At 36.2% G+C, this 16,204-nt stretch overlaps 1 protein-coding gene across 2 annotated transcripts in view; it reads left to right on the top strand.

Moving 5' to 3' along the window:
* The window catches only part of ACSS3 (acyl-CoA synthetase short chain family member 3), a 66,851-nt gene that overhangs the window by 24,411 nt on the left and 26,236 nt on the right, over positions 1–16,204 (top strand). For both annotated transcript variants that reach the window (XM_083859056.1, XM_083859057.1), the window contains 2 exons: positions 1,685–1,836; positions 6,575–6,678. In XM_083859056.1, the coding sequence (XP_083715182.1) occupies positions 1,685–1,836; positions 6,575–6,678 (256 nt within the window). The remainder of the gene's footprint in view (positions 1–1,684; positions 1,837–6,574; positions 6,679–16,204) is intronic.

The following is a 16,204-nucleotide window of genomic DNA, read 5'->3' as shown; positions in this document are numbered from 1 at the left end:
ATTTGGTTAAAAGTAACAGCCTGCTTCATTACTGGCAGACTAACCAATTTCAGCTTGCTCCACATCTAGGTGTTTTGGTGTGAAAGATGATCGATACTAGTTCAAATACATGTTTACTTAATAAGGAGCTTGTGGAAACTTGACATTTTTCAGAATCTGAGGCCATTTGTTTTAGCATAAGTGATGTGGGCTTGAACTCTTAACCAGGTGCCTACAGAACTGCTGGTATAGTGAACATTACAGGGAGAAAGGTCAACTTGAACAAACAGGTTCATGAACAAATACTGATGAGCACATGAAAGTTGTGATGAAGTCTGCTTGGGTGATGCTTCAAGACAGTCTGGTGAAAGATTTTTCTTTGGATACTGTGTGTTATCTGACAGGAAAAAGGATGTAACTCTTTCAGAAAGTATAATTTTTCATTTCTTTTTGGTAATTAAGAATAGACTAATTGCAAAAAGAGGGGTTTTGGTGTTGATACCACTCTCTGCTACTTGGCCTGGGAACTTATTTTCTCTCCATTTTTTTCTCACTGCCTGCTTAATCCTTTTAAAAATGGCTTTTCAATTGTGCATTCTATTTTGTCTTTTAAAAAAAAATCTTTTATGATGCTCCTGTTTTTAAGAACGCCTCTCACCAGGAGCAGTATGTCACCATAGGGCTGCAAAACCACTGGTACATATCCAGCTTTTGCTGTCCTGTGTTCTTTGAATCTGGTTAATGGTTCACCACTGCTCTTGCTAGTGTTCAGGCCCAGCTGGATGTAGTAGGAAAGGTCTGTGTCTATCGTCTTGCGTGCTCTGTTGAAGTTCATCTTCTAAGTGTGGCCTTTTCAGTGAAAAGGTTATGGTGATACCTGTGGAGCTAAACTCATTCCACATTAACATCACCTTTGAATTCCAGAATATGTATGGAGCAGTTCATGCACTGTGGTAATTACACATACAGTAAGATTGTGACTATATGATTCTGTGCTAACTGCTTTTCATATTTTCAACACCACAAAAAAGTATTCTTGATTATTTACTTATCATTGTACAATTTGTCATAAATTATTAGTTCTGTTTGCAATTCTCTTGACTATGCCCCTTAGCTCAAGAAAAACCCAACCCCAAACCAGACCACAGTCTGGTAGCACACTAAAACAGAATACGGGCCCTTCATGATCTGTCCAGGCTTCATGAAGAGTCCAAAAAGCGAGTTGTGAGCAGCTAAGTGGGAATTTTTTCAGATTCGATAAAAATTTCTAAGTAAGAAAATGCTGTCTGTGCATAGGAATATAGCTGCAGTGCTGCTATGTCCAGAGACTCCTTGTTCAGAGGGAGCGTGGGTGTTTTCTGAACTGCATCTCAGGGTAGATATAGACATGACTCTGTTCCCAGTGCAATAACATATCTTTGTGTCTGTCTTTTCATTTGCATGTCCATTTGTACTTATTTTCTAAGTAGTAGCTAGTATGTGCTGTGTTCATGTAAGGGATGGTTCCCAATGCTTGTGAATGACTTTATTTCTACAAGTGAATACACTCACAGTATTATTATTTTTAACAAAGCCTCCTTTGAAGTCTTACTTGAAATTACTTCTGTTGCTGTGCTACCACTACTGTTACGTGTTCAAGCCTTGAACTGTCAAGGAATTATGAGGTATTTTTATCCTGTGACATTTTAAATTACTCTCTCCATAGGGGAAGCCTGTGGGAACGCCAGATGCTGGTGCCTATTTCCGTGTGCTAGCAGAGCATGATGTCGCTGCCTTCTTTACTTCACCGACTGCAATTAGAGCAATCCGTCAGCAGGACCCTAAGGCAGCCTTGGGAAAGCAGTACTCGCTGAAAAGGTGAAGTAAGGATACACTGGAAACAGTTCTTTCCAGAAATAGGCTGCATGAACTAAGAATAACAGAGTAATGGGGTTTTGCCCACCTCTGTAGAGTGCAATTTTAATCTATTCTTGAAAATTTAGATGTACATGTATTTGCTTGTAAATTTCTACTGATAGTTTTGAGAAGATGAAAGCTGTTAAAAAGTCTGACTCTAGTGTTAAGAGCTTTTACTGAGTTAGGATTCCTCTCTCATCTTTTATTTACTCCCCTGTGCTCATACTCTGTAATACAGTCTTAGATCATGTCATCCTATACTGTTTTTCTGCATAATGTCACATTTTGTTAAGTGCAGATGATCTTTAGTGTTTATTTAATCAGAAGCTAGTCAGTGTTTTGGTTGGTTCCCCAAAACTTTGTTATTGTTTATGATTATGTGTCCAAAGAACTATTTGCAATCTTTTACTGCTTTCAAGGTATTTATCACTATACTATCAGCATGCTTCAAAGTCTTGACTAAGTTCATCCTCATAAATCCTCTGTGAGGTGAGAGAGTGTTATTATCTGTATTTTGCAGATGGGAAGCTGAGGCACAGAGAGATTAAGGTCAAAGTCGTCTGTTAGTTTTGAATATCTAGTCTGAGCCACTGAAATACCACTTATTCAAAGACCATAGTATTATATTGTTAAAGTGAAGTATTAGCATTATATTTATTAAATACTTCTCACAGTAATTTGGATCTGTGAGTGTTTAATACTTCTACAGACCAAGTTTCTTTATCTTAAGGTAAACATTCTAAAAATGAAAAAATATGTGGGTTTGGACCATATCTAATCTTGAAGTTGAATGATTTGCTCAGTATCAAACAGGGACTGTGTCAGACTTTATAGGCAGTATTCAGTCACAAGGACATCTATTATCACCCTTATTCAAAGCGAAGGGAAAGATGCAAAGCCATGTAGCTACATTAGACCTTCACATTCTTAATTGCTCAGGAAAGTTTATTGTTAGTAAGCTGGATTTATTCCTGAGGTATTCATTACAAGCTTATCATTACTTTCTTCCATCTGTTTTGACTGCTATCATCAATCCTTACTCCTCCTTGAAATAAGAAACAAGCTCATTTGAGACACTAATGCACTATTGTCCTATGATGTTTATTGACAAGAAAGTGATTCAGATGCTGGAAAATTTAATTGCTGTTCCTTGGCATTTCTTAAGCAATTACTTTGTCTTTAGAGTATTCATTTAATGGGAAATCTGCTAACCTGCTTTGTAAGTTGTCACATTCTTTGGCCAAATGAGAATTCTAGATAAGAGTCTCCTTGCAGTATCAGTTGCTGCAGATGTAAAGAGGTATTTCATCATTCCTTTTCAGTCATATCAAATAAGCTTCTTCACTTGTCTGCAGCTTTAGTTGTCTCATAATTCACTCAGCTTTGGACCATGTTGTTCACTGGGATGTGATGTCTCTTTACTAAACCCTCTAATGCAGCATTTAATATTTAGTAGGTAGAGTTGTTACGAAAGTCTATTAAGTAATTAAAACTTTTATTTTAGGAAAATACTTGGATATTTGAGTTACTTGGATAGACTTTTCTATTCGAGGTCAAGTGAATTCTGTCTGATTCACTTTGAAAGCAGTCTTACTTTTAGTTTATTTACTTGATCTGTGATGCTTTCTTCTTTGTTACATGGTGAAGAATCTTTGAAATGTCTTTCTGCTACATGCACTAAAAGAGAGCCTTACTTTAGAGACTGCATCCAGGAATGCAGTCCTGAAAGAAGTTTCCACTGTGGCACTTTTTTTTTTTTTTAAAGTTCTGGCAAATAAATGGTAAAGGTCAATGTCACTTTAAAGAACATGATATTAAAAAGACAGTTACTGCTGAAGAGAAGAGGTGGTAGGCAATGCCAGCTTCCATACAGAAGGGCGTATTTGATTTACATGAGTAAATTGAATTATAAACAAACTTGTGTTCTTTTGAAATGACGTAAGGTAAATTAATTTCTGTTTGATGTTTGTGGCATCACTGGTCTCTGCGCAAAATTATGTATGAGATTTCCAAAGGTTCAAATGTGTATCCTTTAAATTCCTTGTGTTTATTGGAGACAAATCTTGACGTATCTTTGCTTTTGATACAAAATGTCACCTATGTCTTAAACACAGTTCATGCTTAACAGTAAAACAGATGTTTCGTTTTCAATACTGTAGGTTAAAAGCCCATGTATTTATAGAGATCTAAAGACATAGCTTTTGATAACATCCAGTGCTGCTGAGTATTGCTGCCTGTTCTATTAGAAAAACAAGTAACATCCTACTTCCTTGGGCTTTGTCTACCTAAACATATTCTGTTCAGCTCTTCAAATCCATTGTCCTCTTCAGAAGGAAGCTCCATAATACCAAGCCATAACTCTTCCATATTTGAAATCACACTTCATCCTATAATTGACATATTGTTGTGAGCTGGATTGTTCTAATGTCCAAACTATTGACAAGTGATGGTTTTGCATGAAATAGGGCAACAACTCAGCAGTTTATATTAACATAAAAGTAATAATTTGCCATTTGTGTCCCACAGTCTACTTTGCTTGCTTGACTTTTGGTCAGTTGAGACTGTTCTGCAATTTTATATCAAGAGCATTTAGAGATTGTAGGTTGTTCATCTGATGCTGGATAATAATGGACTTTAGAAAGAAATATGAGACTGCATAAAAGCTGTGCAGAAATAATGAATATAAAGTAGATAGGAAATTTTCATTCTCTGTCTCATAATGCAGGAACAAGAGGATGTGAAATTAAAGTAGCAAATTCAAAACTGTTAGAAGGAAATATTTTCTCATAGAATTGACATTTCACACATTCTGCTAAGAGGATATGTGATTAAGACCCAGAAGTACATAATGCAGTTCTGCCTGCTGCTCCCTGCTCTGTGCTGCTGTTGATCATACATAGCCCTTTCTGGTGGAGTCCTGAGCTGTGCTCGTGTGCCATTGTGGAGCTGAGCTGTGTTCCGTGTCTCTCATGACTCTGTCACCAAAACCTTCAATATCTTGGATTCTCATATTCAAGTTGAAACCTGTTCAGGGAGGGAAATGAACAAACACATCAATGGAGAAAAATCAGAAGATGTGAAAATATATATATTTTTAATTTTACATGTTTAAATAAATAAACAAATATTCATATATATATGTGTGTGTGTGTATGTATGTATGTATGCGGTCTCTAGAGTCATTAAAAATTAGTAAGAATTCCTGGTTTCCAGTAATGTTAAGAGGTGCAAATGAGCCTTCCTTGCTGTATTTTTAGGAAAAAAAGTCTTATTTAATATCATGCAGATGGAGTTTTTCTGTGCCAGAAACCACACCCCCTCTTTCAAACTGGTGTGTACATTCCAGAATTTAAAAACAAAATTCTTCCACAATCTTTAAATTTGGAAGAGTGAAGTTCATTATTACCCATATGAACATTTAAGCTATTGGGAAATAGTTTGGAGATGTGGTTTCTTCTGTGCTTGGAGTGATACCAAAATGTATGTGCTGTGTTGAACAATATTTATTGCTTCAGGACCATTAGGAACATTGATCTGTCCCCTATATGTCAGGTGATATTTGAAGCCCATTCTGCTGGACCCCTATATGAGGTCTAAAAGCTTGATTGTGCTGAATTTCATGTTAGGAATGCAGGTTTTCAGAACAGCTGAGGATATTTGTTTAACAAACGGGCTTTAAGATCTTTCTTCTCAATTAACTGCATTTCAGGAATAGATGATTGCAATAACAGGTGTACTGACACGCTTTGAAGTTTTAAGCGGACTTTTAAAAAAATTGTTCGGTGGGACATTTCGTACCCATTTTCATTCCTTGTTTTACTATACTGTTTGAGAGGAGAAAATAATTCTATAGTTCATATGCTTAGACTTATGGCACTTAGCTCTGATACTCTTTTTTGGTGATTTTGTGCTCTAAGTTTGCTAAAGAGTTAATTTTTCTTTTCACAACATAAAGTTGATCTTGAGCCTTCCGATTTTTGCATCTGATTATTAAGGTTGGCAATTCAAAACAGAGGAATATTGCTTTTGGCTCAGGTGACACAAGCTATCTTAACTTTTACCTAAGTCTTATATGTTCTTGGTGTTTGTCTAATTTGCTTTCTGGATTTCATTTCCATGGAAAGATGAAACTCTTAGTTTTTCTAAATGACATCCCTCTGAAGTGAAATTTGTGTCATGCCTACCATATCTAAGAGTTCTCTCCTTTTGTGACCACAAGTCTACTGGTTTTACCAAATCAGTGCAATTTGTGTCCACTTTTGAAGGACAAGAGTAAAGTTCTGTGTTCAGCAGTTGTCTTCATGCAAAATGCACTTAAAGTGGAACAAAATGTCAGTGACATACATCTGGCTGTGAGAGATTGTACTGCAAGGCTGTTGAAGATACCTACCTAGTTACTTACTGTGTACAGTGCATTTAATTATTTTTTACTTCAACTGACAGTTGCTTGCCTCTGGTCTCCCAAGGTCTTTGCATTCAGCAAGTAAAGATTGTTTTGCATCATGAAGTATTAAGTAGCTTACATTAATACTGCAAATATTCTAGTTGTTACTTATTAGGAAAGAGAATACTAAAAGTAAAAATCCTTCTTTGGTTTTTCCTATGATGTAGGACAGTGGCCAGAGACCTTTAATGTATTCATTATCTTGTTTTTCTTTCCACATCCTGATCAAGATACAGACTTTATTTTTATTTAAAGGTTCAGGACGATGTTTGTAGCTGGCGAGCACTGTGATGTGGACACGCTAGAATGGTCAAAAAGAGTCTTCAAAGTACCTGTCTTGGACCACTGGTGGCAAACTGGTGAGTGGTTCAAAATACCCTTTTTAAAATACAGTAAGGAGAGTATTTTCAGACTTGTTTCCTGAGTCTGAAGGTAAAATTGTTTTCTCTTTCCATGAACATTTAAATAAATGTAAAAAAAAAAAAAAAAAAAAAAAAAAAAAAAAATTCAAGCAGGAAGAATGTTTTTTGGAAGTGGTCTGAAAAGTCACTTCAGGCTGTTTTTGGAACAACAAGACATTTGTGAAACCTGTGTAAAAAAAAGAAGGTATTTTCTGTTTAAGAAAAGAAGCTTATATCAGTATTTTTCCAGGTGTGTTTTTATATTGTTTGCATGTGTAACTGTTGTGTGACAGAATGTTTGCTATTTAAGGGTTAAACCTAAGTTTCTTTGCATATATAGTTTGTGTAATGAAAAAAAATCAACCTGCTGCATAGAGTAGACTCCTTGATCTTTAATACTGTTCTGTATGGATGTAATTCAACTTCTAGTGATTATCTTAGAGCGTTTCCCATTTGTTTCACTGCAGTGAAGGAATCAGAGTACCAATCTGTGTGTAACCTTGCAAAAATCCTAGTTGAATCCTGGATTAAGACTTGATCAAATGTATCTCTTTATAACTCTAGATTCATATATCTTTAAATTTCACTATTAGAATATTTAATTTGGTTTGTGCTTCTTATACACCTTATTGCTGATTAAACAATGGAAGTGTATTACAAAAGCTCCCTCCTTCCTTCCCTTCTTTGCTCCCTTCCAAGAAAGATCCCTTGTGTTTTCTGTTAATCATTGATTTGAGATTTGTGGTCACTTTTTTAATAAAACCTTCTGAGGTTCTCTCATGATAGATCAAATAGAAGCTATAGAAGGTAAGAGTGGAAGTGAGAAACTGTTTAGTTCATCTATATATTATGCAATTAAATCAGTAGAGGAGGCTTAAAAAGCATTGTTTTTTATTTCAAAAACACAAACCACAATCTTAGATAAATATTGAAAAAGTCCTGGAAGATAGTAGTGTGATTTTTTTTATTTAATCTGGATTTAATCTGATTAATACAAGGCAAAAGACCTCTATTTTGTTCAGTTCTCTATGATCCTAATGTCTATAGGCAAGCCTGAATGATGCAGAATGACAAATTAACTGAAAAAGGCTAAAAGATCTAATAATGTCTTCGATGAGTCACTGAACTTTCAATAATCAATGTTACTGCATGTAATTTTGCATGTGTTTTCATCTGTCTGTGCAGATATACAGCTGTATATTATATATAAATTGCCCTAGATTTCGCATATATTTAGTGGAAAAGTTTCATGTTACAGTGTTCTTTCAGATGTATCTCAAGTATATAAATATCAATGAGAGATCTTAAGCATATGTATATAATGGAACTTGGACTGTGTAGAGGTAAGACTGTGTTCTAGAGATTTTTCAAAGGAGCTCAAGATTCAGCTCAAAGTACAGTGTGTTTCTTGATTTGTATATTCATGGTGTGCTCTTAAATTAAATTGTACCATGACTGAATGAACTAAGGCCATTTCAAATACGTTGTTTGAGAGCATTTAATAATTTGATTAGAGTGAAGACCCAAATGATCTTTGTGGAAATGTGTGCTGTTGAATGAAAATGAGGCCTTTGAAAACAAGTCTGAATGAAAAAAATCACTACGTCAATTCCTATCAAAGAACTAATTTCAAGGGATAAGGAAATAAGGATTACAGAGTCATTAGTGATGACTCCTGAGCTCATTTAGTTCAGCCCTGTTTCTCAAGCAGGGTCAGAGAGAGTGTTGCCCAGGATCCTGTCCAGTTTTGGGTATCTGCATGGATAGGGTTCTCTGGCCAGCCTGTGCCAGTGTTTGACTGCCCTCACGGTGAATGCATATTTTTTGGGCTCAGATAGAATATCCTGGTTTTAGTTTGTGCCTGTAGCCTCTCGTCCTGTGAGTGGGCATCACTGAGAAGTCTGGCTAACACTTCTCACTTCTTCAATGTGTGTAAATACTGGATGCCTCCCAAGAAGGCCCACAGGGGTGCCTTTTGTGAAAAGCTGCCAAAGCTTCCTTCGTGTCTGGCTGAGCCAGTCCCTCTCAGCTCCAAAGATGGATGTACCTGCTGGTCATGGCCGGGCCAATTAGAAATGGTGGTAACATGGTAATGTGTGATAACATATTCAAAAATTTAAATAAAAAAAAAAAAAAAAAAAAAAAAAAAAAAAAAAAAAAAAAAAAAAAGGCATAATTGTAATTGTGGCCAGAGAAGAGTGGTGTGAGAACATGTGAGAGAAGCAGCTCTGCAGACACCAGGGTCAGTGGAGAAGGAGGGGGAGGAGGTGCTCCAGGCATCTTAGCTGAGATTTTGTTGCAACCTGTGGTGCAGACCATGGTGAGGCAGCTGTGCCCCTGCAGCTGATGGAGATCCATGAGGATGTAGAGATCCACCTGCAGCCCATGAAGGAGACCCACGCCATAGCAAAGGGGTACCTGGGAGGAAGTTTTGACCCTGTGGGATGACCATGCTGGATCAGGCTCCTGGCAGGGACCTGTAGATCCACGGAGAGAGGTTTCAGTGCTGGAGCAGGTTTCCTGGTAAGACTTGCTACTTGGACCCTTTCCAGTAGCTCCTTGTCCTTCTTGAACTGTGGAGAATTGAACACAAGACTCCAGATGTGGCCTCACTAGGGCTGAGCAGAGAGAGATCACCTCGCACAACCTTCTGGTCACATTCTTCCCTATGCACCCCAAGGTGCCACTGGCCCTCCTGGCCATAAGGGCACCGTGGGCTCATGGTCCCTTGTCATCCACCAAGACTCCCAGGTCCTGGAGCACAGCAGTCATTGCCACAGGTAAAAGCAGTCTTCCCTTCTGCTCTTCACTCACCTCTTCTTTAGCCAAATACAAAATGTATCCTGTTAACTGTGAAAAAACAAGCAGTTCTTTCATTCATCCTCATCTGTCATTTCAAAATGTTGAAAGTGGATTTCTGTGCTGGAAAAGCCATTTCAACCAAACAGTATTGGATTTCAGTACATGAGTTTAAAGGTGTTTGTACTGAATGTAAAATATTTCACAGAGTAGATAAGTGGCTGTTAACTTCATTAGAAATATGTGAGGTTAGTGACTGATAATAGAATAAGGACCCGCAAATTCAGAAATAACAATTTTCTGAACTATCTCTGAAATAAAAAAGCAGCACAATAAAAAGACAGTAAAAAACCCCAATCACTTCTGTCAGGAGGAAGTTGAGACTATTAGCTGGGCTATGTAGAAGTAGTAAGTTTTTTAAATGCATCTTTTTTATAACAGAATGAATAATCTTTTTTTTTTTTCCATTTAATTGCAGCTGAAGTTATAAATTGCTGGTTTTTTATACTTCAGATTGAAAGTTTCTGACTTCTACATATGAAAATGCTTTTGACCTTTGCTAGTCTGACAAATTGGTACTTATTCCCTAAGCTGATATTTATCTGCATTCTTCCAAAACAAGAGCATTGCAAAACTCTGAGAAATTCTGGCATCTTAATTTTGCCTGAGATCTGTAGATCTTACTTAGGCAGTTATGTTGGCTCTTTCAGTTGAGGCTAAAGTAGAAGATGGAGGAGGAGGAGGAGAAGCATCTGGATAAATAGTGTTTCTTGCATAATGGGGTAATCTCTATTCCTGTATTAATGACTGAGGAAGTTAAGGAAAAGCTGAGTTTTTAGAGATGAGAAGTGACTGAGTCATCATTTGGAGATGAAAATGAGTATGAGTTAAGGGAATCAAAAGGCTGACAAATGTATTATAAAATAGGAGTGTTAACCACTTCATTCTTCAGGTTTACTAAGATGTCTTCAAAGTTCTTGGACTCTTTGCCATACATATAACTTAGAAATAAAGTAGTATGAACAAAAAAAAAAAAATGGATTTCTTTCATTTGTTCTTGAAAGATTTATTCTGTGTATTTGAAATCACTGTGAATTGAAACAGAAGAAAACTTCCATTAAGGGGCTTCAAAGTAGTTACACCTGGAAAAGTTGATTGCTTAAAACTGCTTTGTGTCAGTACATGTTCATCAATAACACTCATTTTAAATGTTAATGTTTGTGTTACAAGTATAATAAGCACATCTTACAAACTGTGAAATATAAGTCACGGGATCAATGAGTGGCAAGGAGGATTTCCAGCAGTAAGGACTGGGAAGAACTTGCTGCTTTCTTTGGAGATATGGCAATGGATGAAGGAATGTTACTCTCTGATCCTATGTTCAGCTTACCTGGAGAGAGGAGAGTTGTGTTTGGCTTTTTGCAGGTGTTAAGTTTTTGCTTATTTATACAAATTGACACTTAGCACTTCAATAGCAATTTTCATCTTCAAAGTTGTTGTGCAAACACAAGCAATTAATACTTTTGACACCCCTGTGAAGTACAGTTATTCCAGTCTTGCAGACATTAGAGAAAGACAAGTATCCTGCCCCAAGCTATCCAATACGCCTTAAATTCAGTGTCAGTTGTTTATTAGTTTTTGGTTTTTTCCTGAGAGATAATTTTTGTGGTCTTATTTACATGTTTTGTGGTATTTTTTCTGAATGGAAACTGGAATGCACATTTTAGACCTTGTTTTCTCTCTCTCTCTCTCTCTCACTCTCTCTCTCTGTAGTTGTTTTAAGGCAATGGTACAGTTGGTCTGTTTTATTATTCCAGGTAATTAAATTACAAGGCCCTTTGCCAAATTTATTTGAAGTAGCCTAAAAAGCGTTTGGGTTGTATCTACTGCGTGACTACCCTCATTCTGAGAGAGGGGCCTCAATAGACAAAGAAATGTGAGTTTGGCTTACTTTGATTTTAGAGCTAGCTTTGAGTTCTAGAAGAGAAAAAAAGGGAAACAGCCAGGAAGTTGTGATGAGCTGTGGAAGCAGAAGGCTCTGAAAGTTTGTGTTAAACATCTTCAACTGCTTTCATGTTAGCTAAAAAATGAAACTCTGCCACATCACTTTTGACATTTTGAGAAAACAGTAAGTCAGATTTCCATTTCTTCGTAATAAGTGTAGGATATAAAGAGGGGTTTTTTTTCTTAATATTTTTAAAGAAAAGCGTTTTGGACTCTGTCTGAGGATGTATAGGAAAATTCAGATGAAATAGAACTGAAGCTGAAAATTCAATGATAAAATATGACTTGAATAAAATCTCAGTCAAGGGACATGCTTCCATAGAACTTTTTAGTTGTGTACTATGGAAATGAAATCTAAAGAGTGTGCAAGTGTAGTCGGCTCAAACTGGAGTTATCTACTATTTCCTGAGTATCAGCTCCCTAGCAGGCAAAACTATGAAGTGATTGTGTGTGTTTTCTGTTTTCATTGAAATAGGCTGCCTTATCCAGTAAGAAGTGGGTGTCTGCAGCAGGCATTAGGACAAAAATCAAGTGATGCTTGATTCATTATGGCTGCTGACAAAGAAGGTTATAGTATCTGCACATTGTGTTGGATATTCTGAGACAGTGTGATAAAATTTTCTCATGGGAATTCTTCAAGTTCTGTAATATAATTAATAATGTAGTCTATCACTTTTAAAATTATTCTTTATCTGTGTTTACCTCTAAGAAATGCAAATTCTGTGTTGGTAATATTTTTATTAGGACATACTGTTATTAGGTAATTAAACATAGTGGTTTAATAATGGTTATACAGATCTTTTATTAGGACTATATAAACAATACAAATGTATAATTAAATTCAGTGAAAAAATATGACTCATCTGTAAGTGTACTCAGATGAATATATTCCAGTGGACTACTTCTGAGACAATCATGTATGGGAAAGAGTTTATTAATGTGATCTCCAAGCAGCATGACCTGGTCCCCAGACTTCAGTTTCCATTGTGTTGCCTTGGCAACATTGTGCAGAATCTCCTTCATATGAGTATCTGGAAAGAGGGATTTTGCAACTGAATTGTTAGCTAATCTTTTCAGCTTTGCACTAAAGAGCTGTTCTTTAGGTGAATTACATTTTCAGGCTAGACCTCCATCTCCCTTTTGTCAGTTGGATTCCACATTTTGTTCTTCAGTCACCTTCCACTTTGCCCCATTCAATACTGCGGATCAGTCCACTGATTTTGTTCAATGTCATGAAATTCTCAGACCCAAAGGCAGTGGGAAAGGTAAACTATAGGAAGAATGGCTGTTTAATTTGCAACAAGGAGTCAATTCTTGACCTTTTTTTGGAGTTCTGGAGTTACAGGGACCAGGAATCTGAAGTTGAAATGAAAGAAATTAAACAAATTTCTTCCAAAGTCCAGGCAACTGGTTTAGGCTATCAGGTGCCTCAGTGGATACAGTTCACGCTTTTTAAAGACGAGTGCATCCTGTCAAGACTTGGATCATATTTTTTGGTTGAAGCTGATAACCTGTGAAGAGTTCTACAGAACTGGGAATTACTTCGCAGAAACCTCTGCTGCTCTGCAGCCCTGATTTACTGAGTCCCCTGAGCATTATTTACTGGATATCTGAATTTATAACAGGCATTTGTGACATTTTTCATGTCTCCTGCTGGAGACTTGCATTCTGTCCTTTAAGTGTATGAAAAATATAGATTGTTTCAGCCATTGTTTGCTGTTTAGTAATCACACGTGGACGGTGTATCATTTGTACCAGTAGCTTGTCATTCCTTCAGTGTCATCTTAGGGCATGCAATTCAAATAGATTTTTGGTTGTCCTTATTGAAGGAGACAGAGGAAGAGGTTTATTTAGTGGCCATGGGCATTGCCAAGGCGGAACCTTTCAGTTCTGCATGGTTTTCTCATTCTTGGACATAGATGAAGGTATGTCTGGATTATATACATATTCTCTAGGGTGTTGTTGGTTTGAACGAATCATTACAGCTTCATAGGTTTATTGTGGCATTCCGTGCTGTTCACTGTCTTTCATATTTCACAGAGCATCTTTTCTCCAAAAACATTTTTTATTTGAAGGTTATTTCAGATGTGCATTTCACATGGCTTTCAGTTGTCTGATGCATTTTGGGAAACGTCCCCCATGCTGTGCCAGGGCTGTTGTGGCTTGAAAATAAAAATAATTCTGTTTTTATGTATGGAATATATTGCAATCTGAGCATGGTTAAGTCAGTAAATGTACTATGTCCTTCTAATTAAAGAAAAAAAAAAAAGCAAGAAAAAAGCATGCATCTCTGTACTTCACATTTCTGTGAAGGTTCTCTTTTCCTCATGGCTGTACTCAGTTTTTTTCCCCACTGGTCAGCTCCTCCTCTGTGTTGATACAAATGCATTATTAGCTGTTCCACTGCTAAACTGCCTCATTTGTGCTGACATTTTCTAATTTAGACCTGATAAAAAGTGTGTGTTAAGCTTCTCTGTTCCCATTTGACTTCAGTTTCTCAGTGCTTATTAATCTTAGTCTTTTCTGATTGTCTTTCCACATGCAGCAAGGGACGTACATTAATATGGATGAAGTATAAATGTTTTCCTCCTTAAAATTTCATCAGTATGGTTTAGATGATTGAAAAGAAAAGAACTGCAAAGCAGTCTTAAGTTATGAAGTTAAGCCATGTTTAGTGAGCCAATATTTAGTGTGCACTGAATATTTAGTTTGCGTTTAGGCAAATGAAGAAGATGAGAGGACACATTTAGGAATGGATATGTTAAAATAGAATAATGCAGTTTCACCCTTCTGAAGGAGATGAGCTGTGACAGCACCTGCAGTTTGTATGAGTGTGAAGATGTTACAGGTTGTTGATCTCTTTCTTGTCACATGGCAACTGCTTTTTATGTTGCTCAGAGTAAGGGTATAGAAAGAGTATGCATCTAAGATACTAGATCCTTGAATTGCACAGAAATAATTTTACCAGTCTTTTCCATCTTGTTGGTATTACTATGCATGGGAGGTATTAAGATTCCTCAAAACAATTAAACAGTACAGTTAGCACTGAGATGTGTAATTGCTTTTTAAATTTTCCATTTATCTCATAGTATTTCATCATGTATCTGTTATGATGTCACAGTAGGATGAAAATAATCTGAAATTTATTTTGTCTGAAAATATAATTCGATGCATTGCCTGACTTAGTGCGTCTTTAAACGTGTCATCTGACATCTTCCAAATGCAACCAAAAAACATTCTGTTCTCTAATCTCGGCTGTCATTTTGGTATAGGCAACTTATAAGATGTACATTATAATAGCATACATAATATTTAGAGGCAAAGGACCCTGGTGTACTTACAAAATGAATATATAAACTTCTGGTGCTTTATTACTGGCTTGCCAGTTAGTAATGACCAATTATTTTCTGCTTTGGTTTTAATATTTGTCATGGCCCTCAAACCCTTTAACTAAACCAGTTGGACCTTCCTTGCAGTTATGTTTTGTATATTTATTTTGAAGATTTCATTTAAATGTGCTTTGAAATCTTCAGAGACCTTGTGTATATGTATAATACCAAGCCCCACAGTTTGTAAGTACATTCTGTGGTTGGATAATTGTGAAAGTGAGCCTTGGATGAACAGGAATAGAACTGTTATATTAGAAGTATTTGGCCTTCACAACTGTAATATGTATTCATGGTAATAGATGAATTATGACAAGTGATTTAAAACATTTAGAAAATACTAAAAGAATTGCTGGTTTCTCTTCTGACCTTCAATTCTAAGAATAAGTATGGAAATGCAGGCACTTTCAGAAAATGCATTACTTTATAAAATGGATTTCTGTTTTTAGAAATGTATTGCAGTTTTAAAAATACTTTTAGCTTATTTTGTCATCATTTTTTTCCTCATACGTCCATGAATTTTAGTAATATTTTTAAAAATACTGCTTCATTTTCTATTTATATCTCTTTTCCCTGTTTTTGAGTGAAGTTTCTACTTTATAGCTTCTGAGTAGAGAAATTAAACAGTTAAGAAGAGCTTTTTTAAGGTTCTATGTATAATTTAACCAAGTGAGAAAGGTCAAATTTAATTTTACTTGGGTGTGAAGAATAGGTGAAAAATTGTTGTTTTTCCATGGGGCTTACAGTTAACTTCTAGAGGTTTTATGTTCTGTTTTACAGAGTGCTAGTGAGATGAAAAAACACATTTTCAAGCCACCTTAAGATAGCACATTCTTCTGATCTTCTGCCAAATGAATGTAACCTAAATTGTAAGCAGCCTGGCGGACAAGGTCATGCTTTAGATGTGAGTCTCTCTAAATAATGTTTCAGCAAGAAAGTCTTAACTGAAATTCTTTCCAGTTGTTTATTGTGTATTCTTTATCCTAGCTTTATATAAGCTTGTAAGGAGCTGAAAAACTCCTTGTAAGGTAAGTGTGAAAATTTTGATTACAAATCACCAAACTTGCATAGCTCACCTAAAAGTTGATACTTCCTGAGGTTTTTGCTAAGGCAGACCCTTGTTACTCACCATATTTTGTTATTCTGTATTCACCTGATATTTATTGTGTTGATGCTGCATGTGCTTAATTCACAAGAGGAATAATTAAGAATGCAGTCAAATGGGGAAATAATAAATTACAATTACAGTCAGTGTTTAAGAATTTTTCTGCTGTATGTCACAGTCCTCAGAAGCA

Source organism: Zosterops lateralis (genome assembly GCF_965231275.1).
Source record: "Zosterops lateralis genome assembly, chromosome: 4".
Lineage (NCBI taxonomy): Eukaryota > Metazoa > Chordata > Aves > Passeriformes > Zosteropidae > Zosterops > Zosterops lateralis.
Note: the sequence above shows the minus strand (reverse complement) of the source record. Positions and strands in the feature narration are given on the sequence as shown.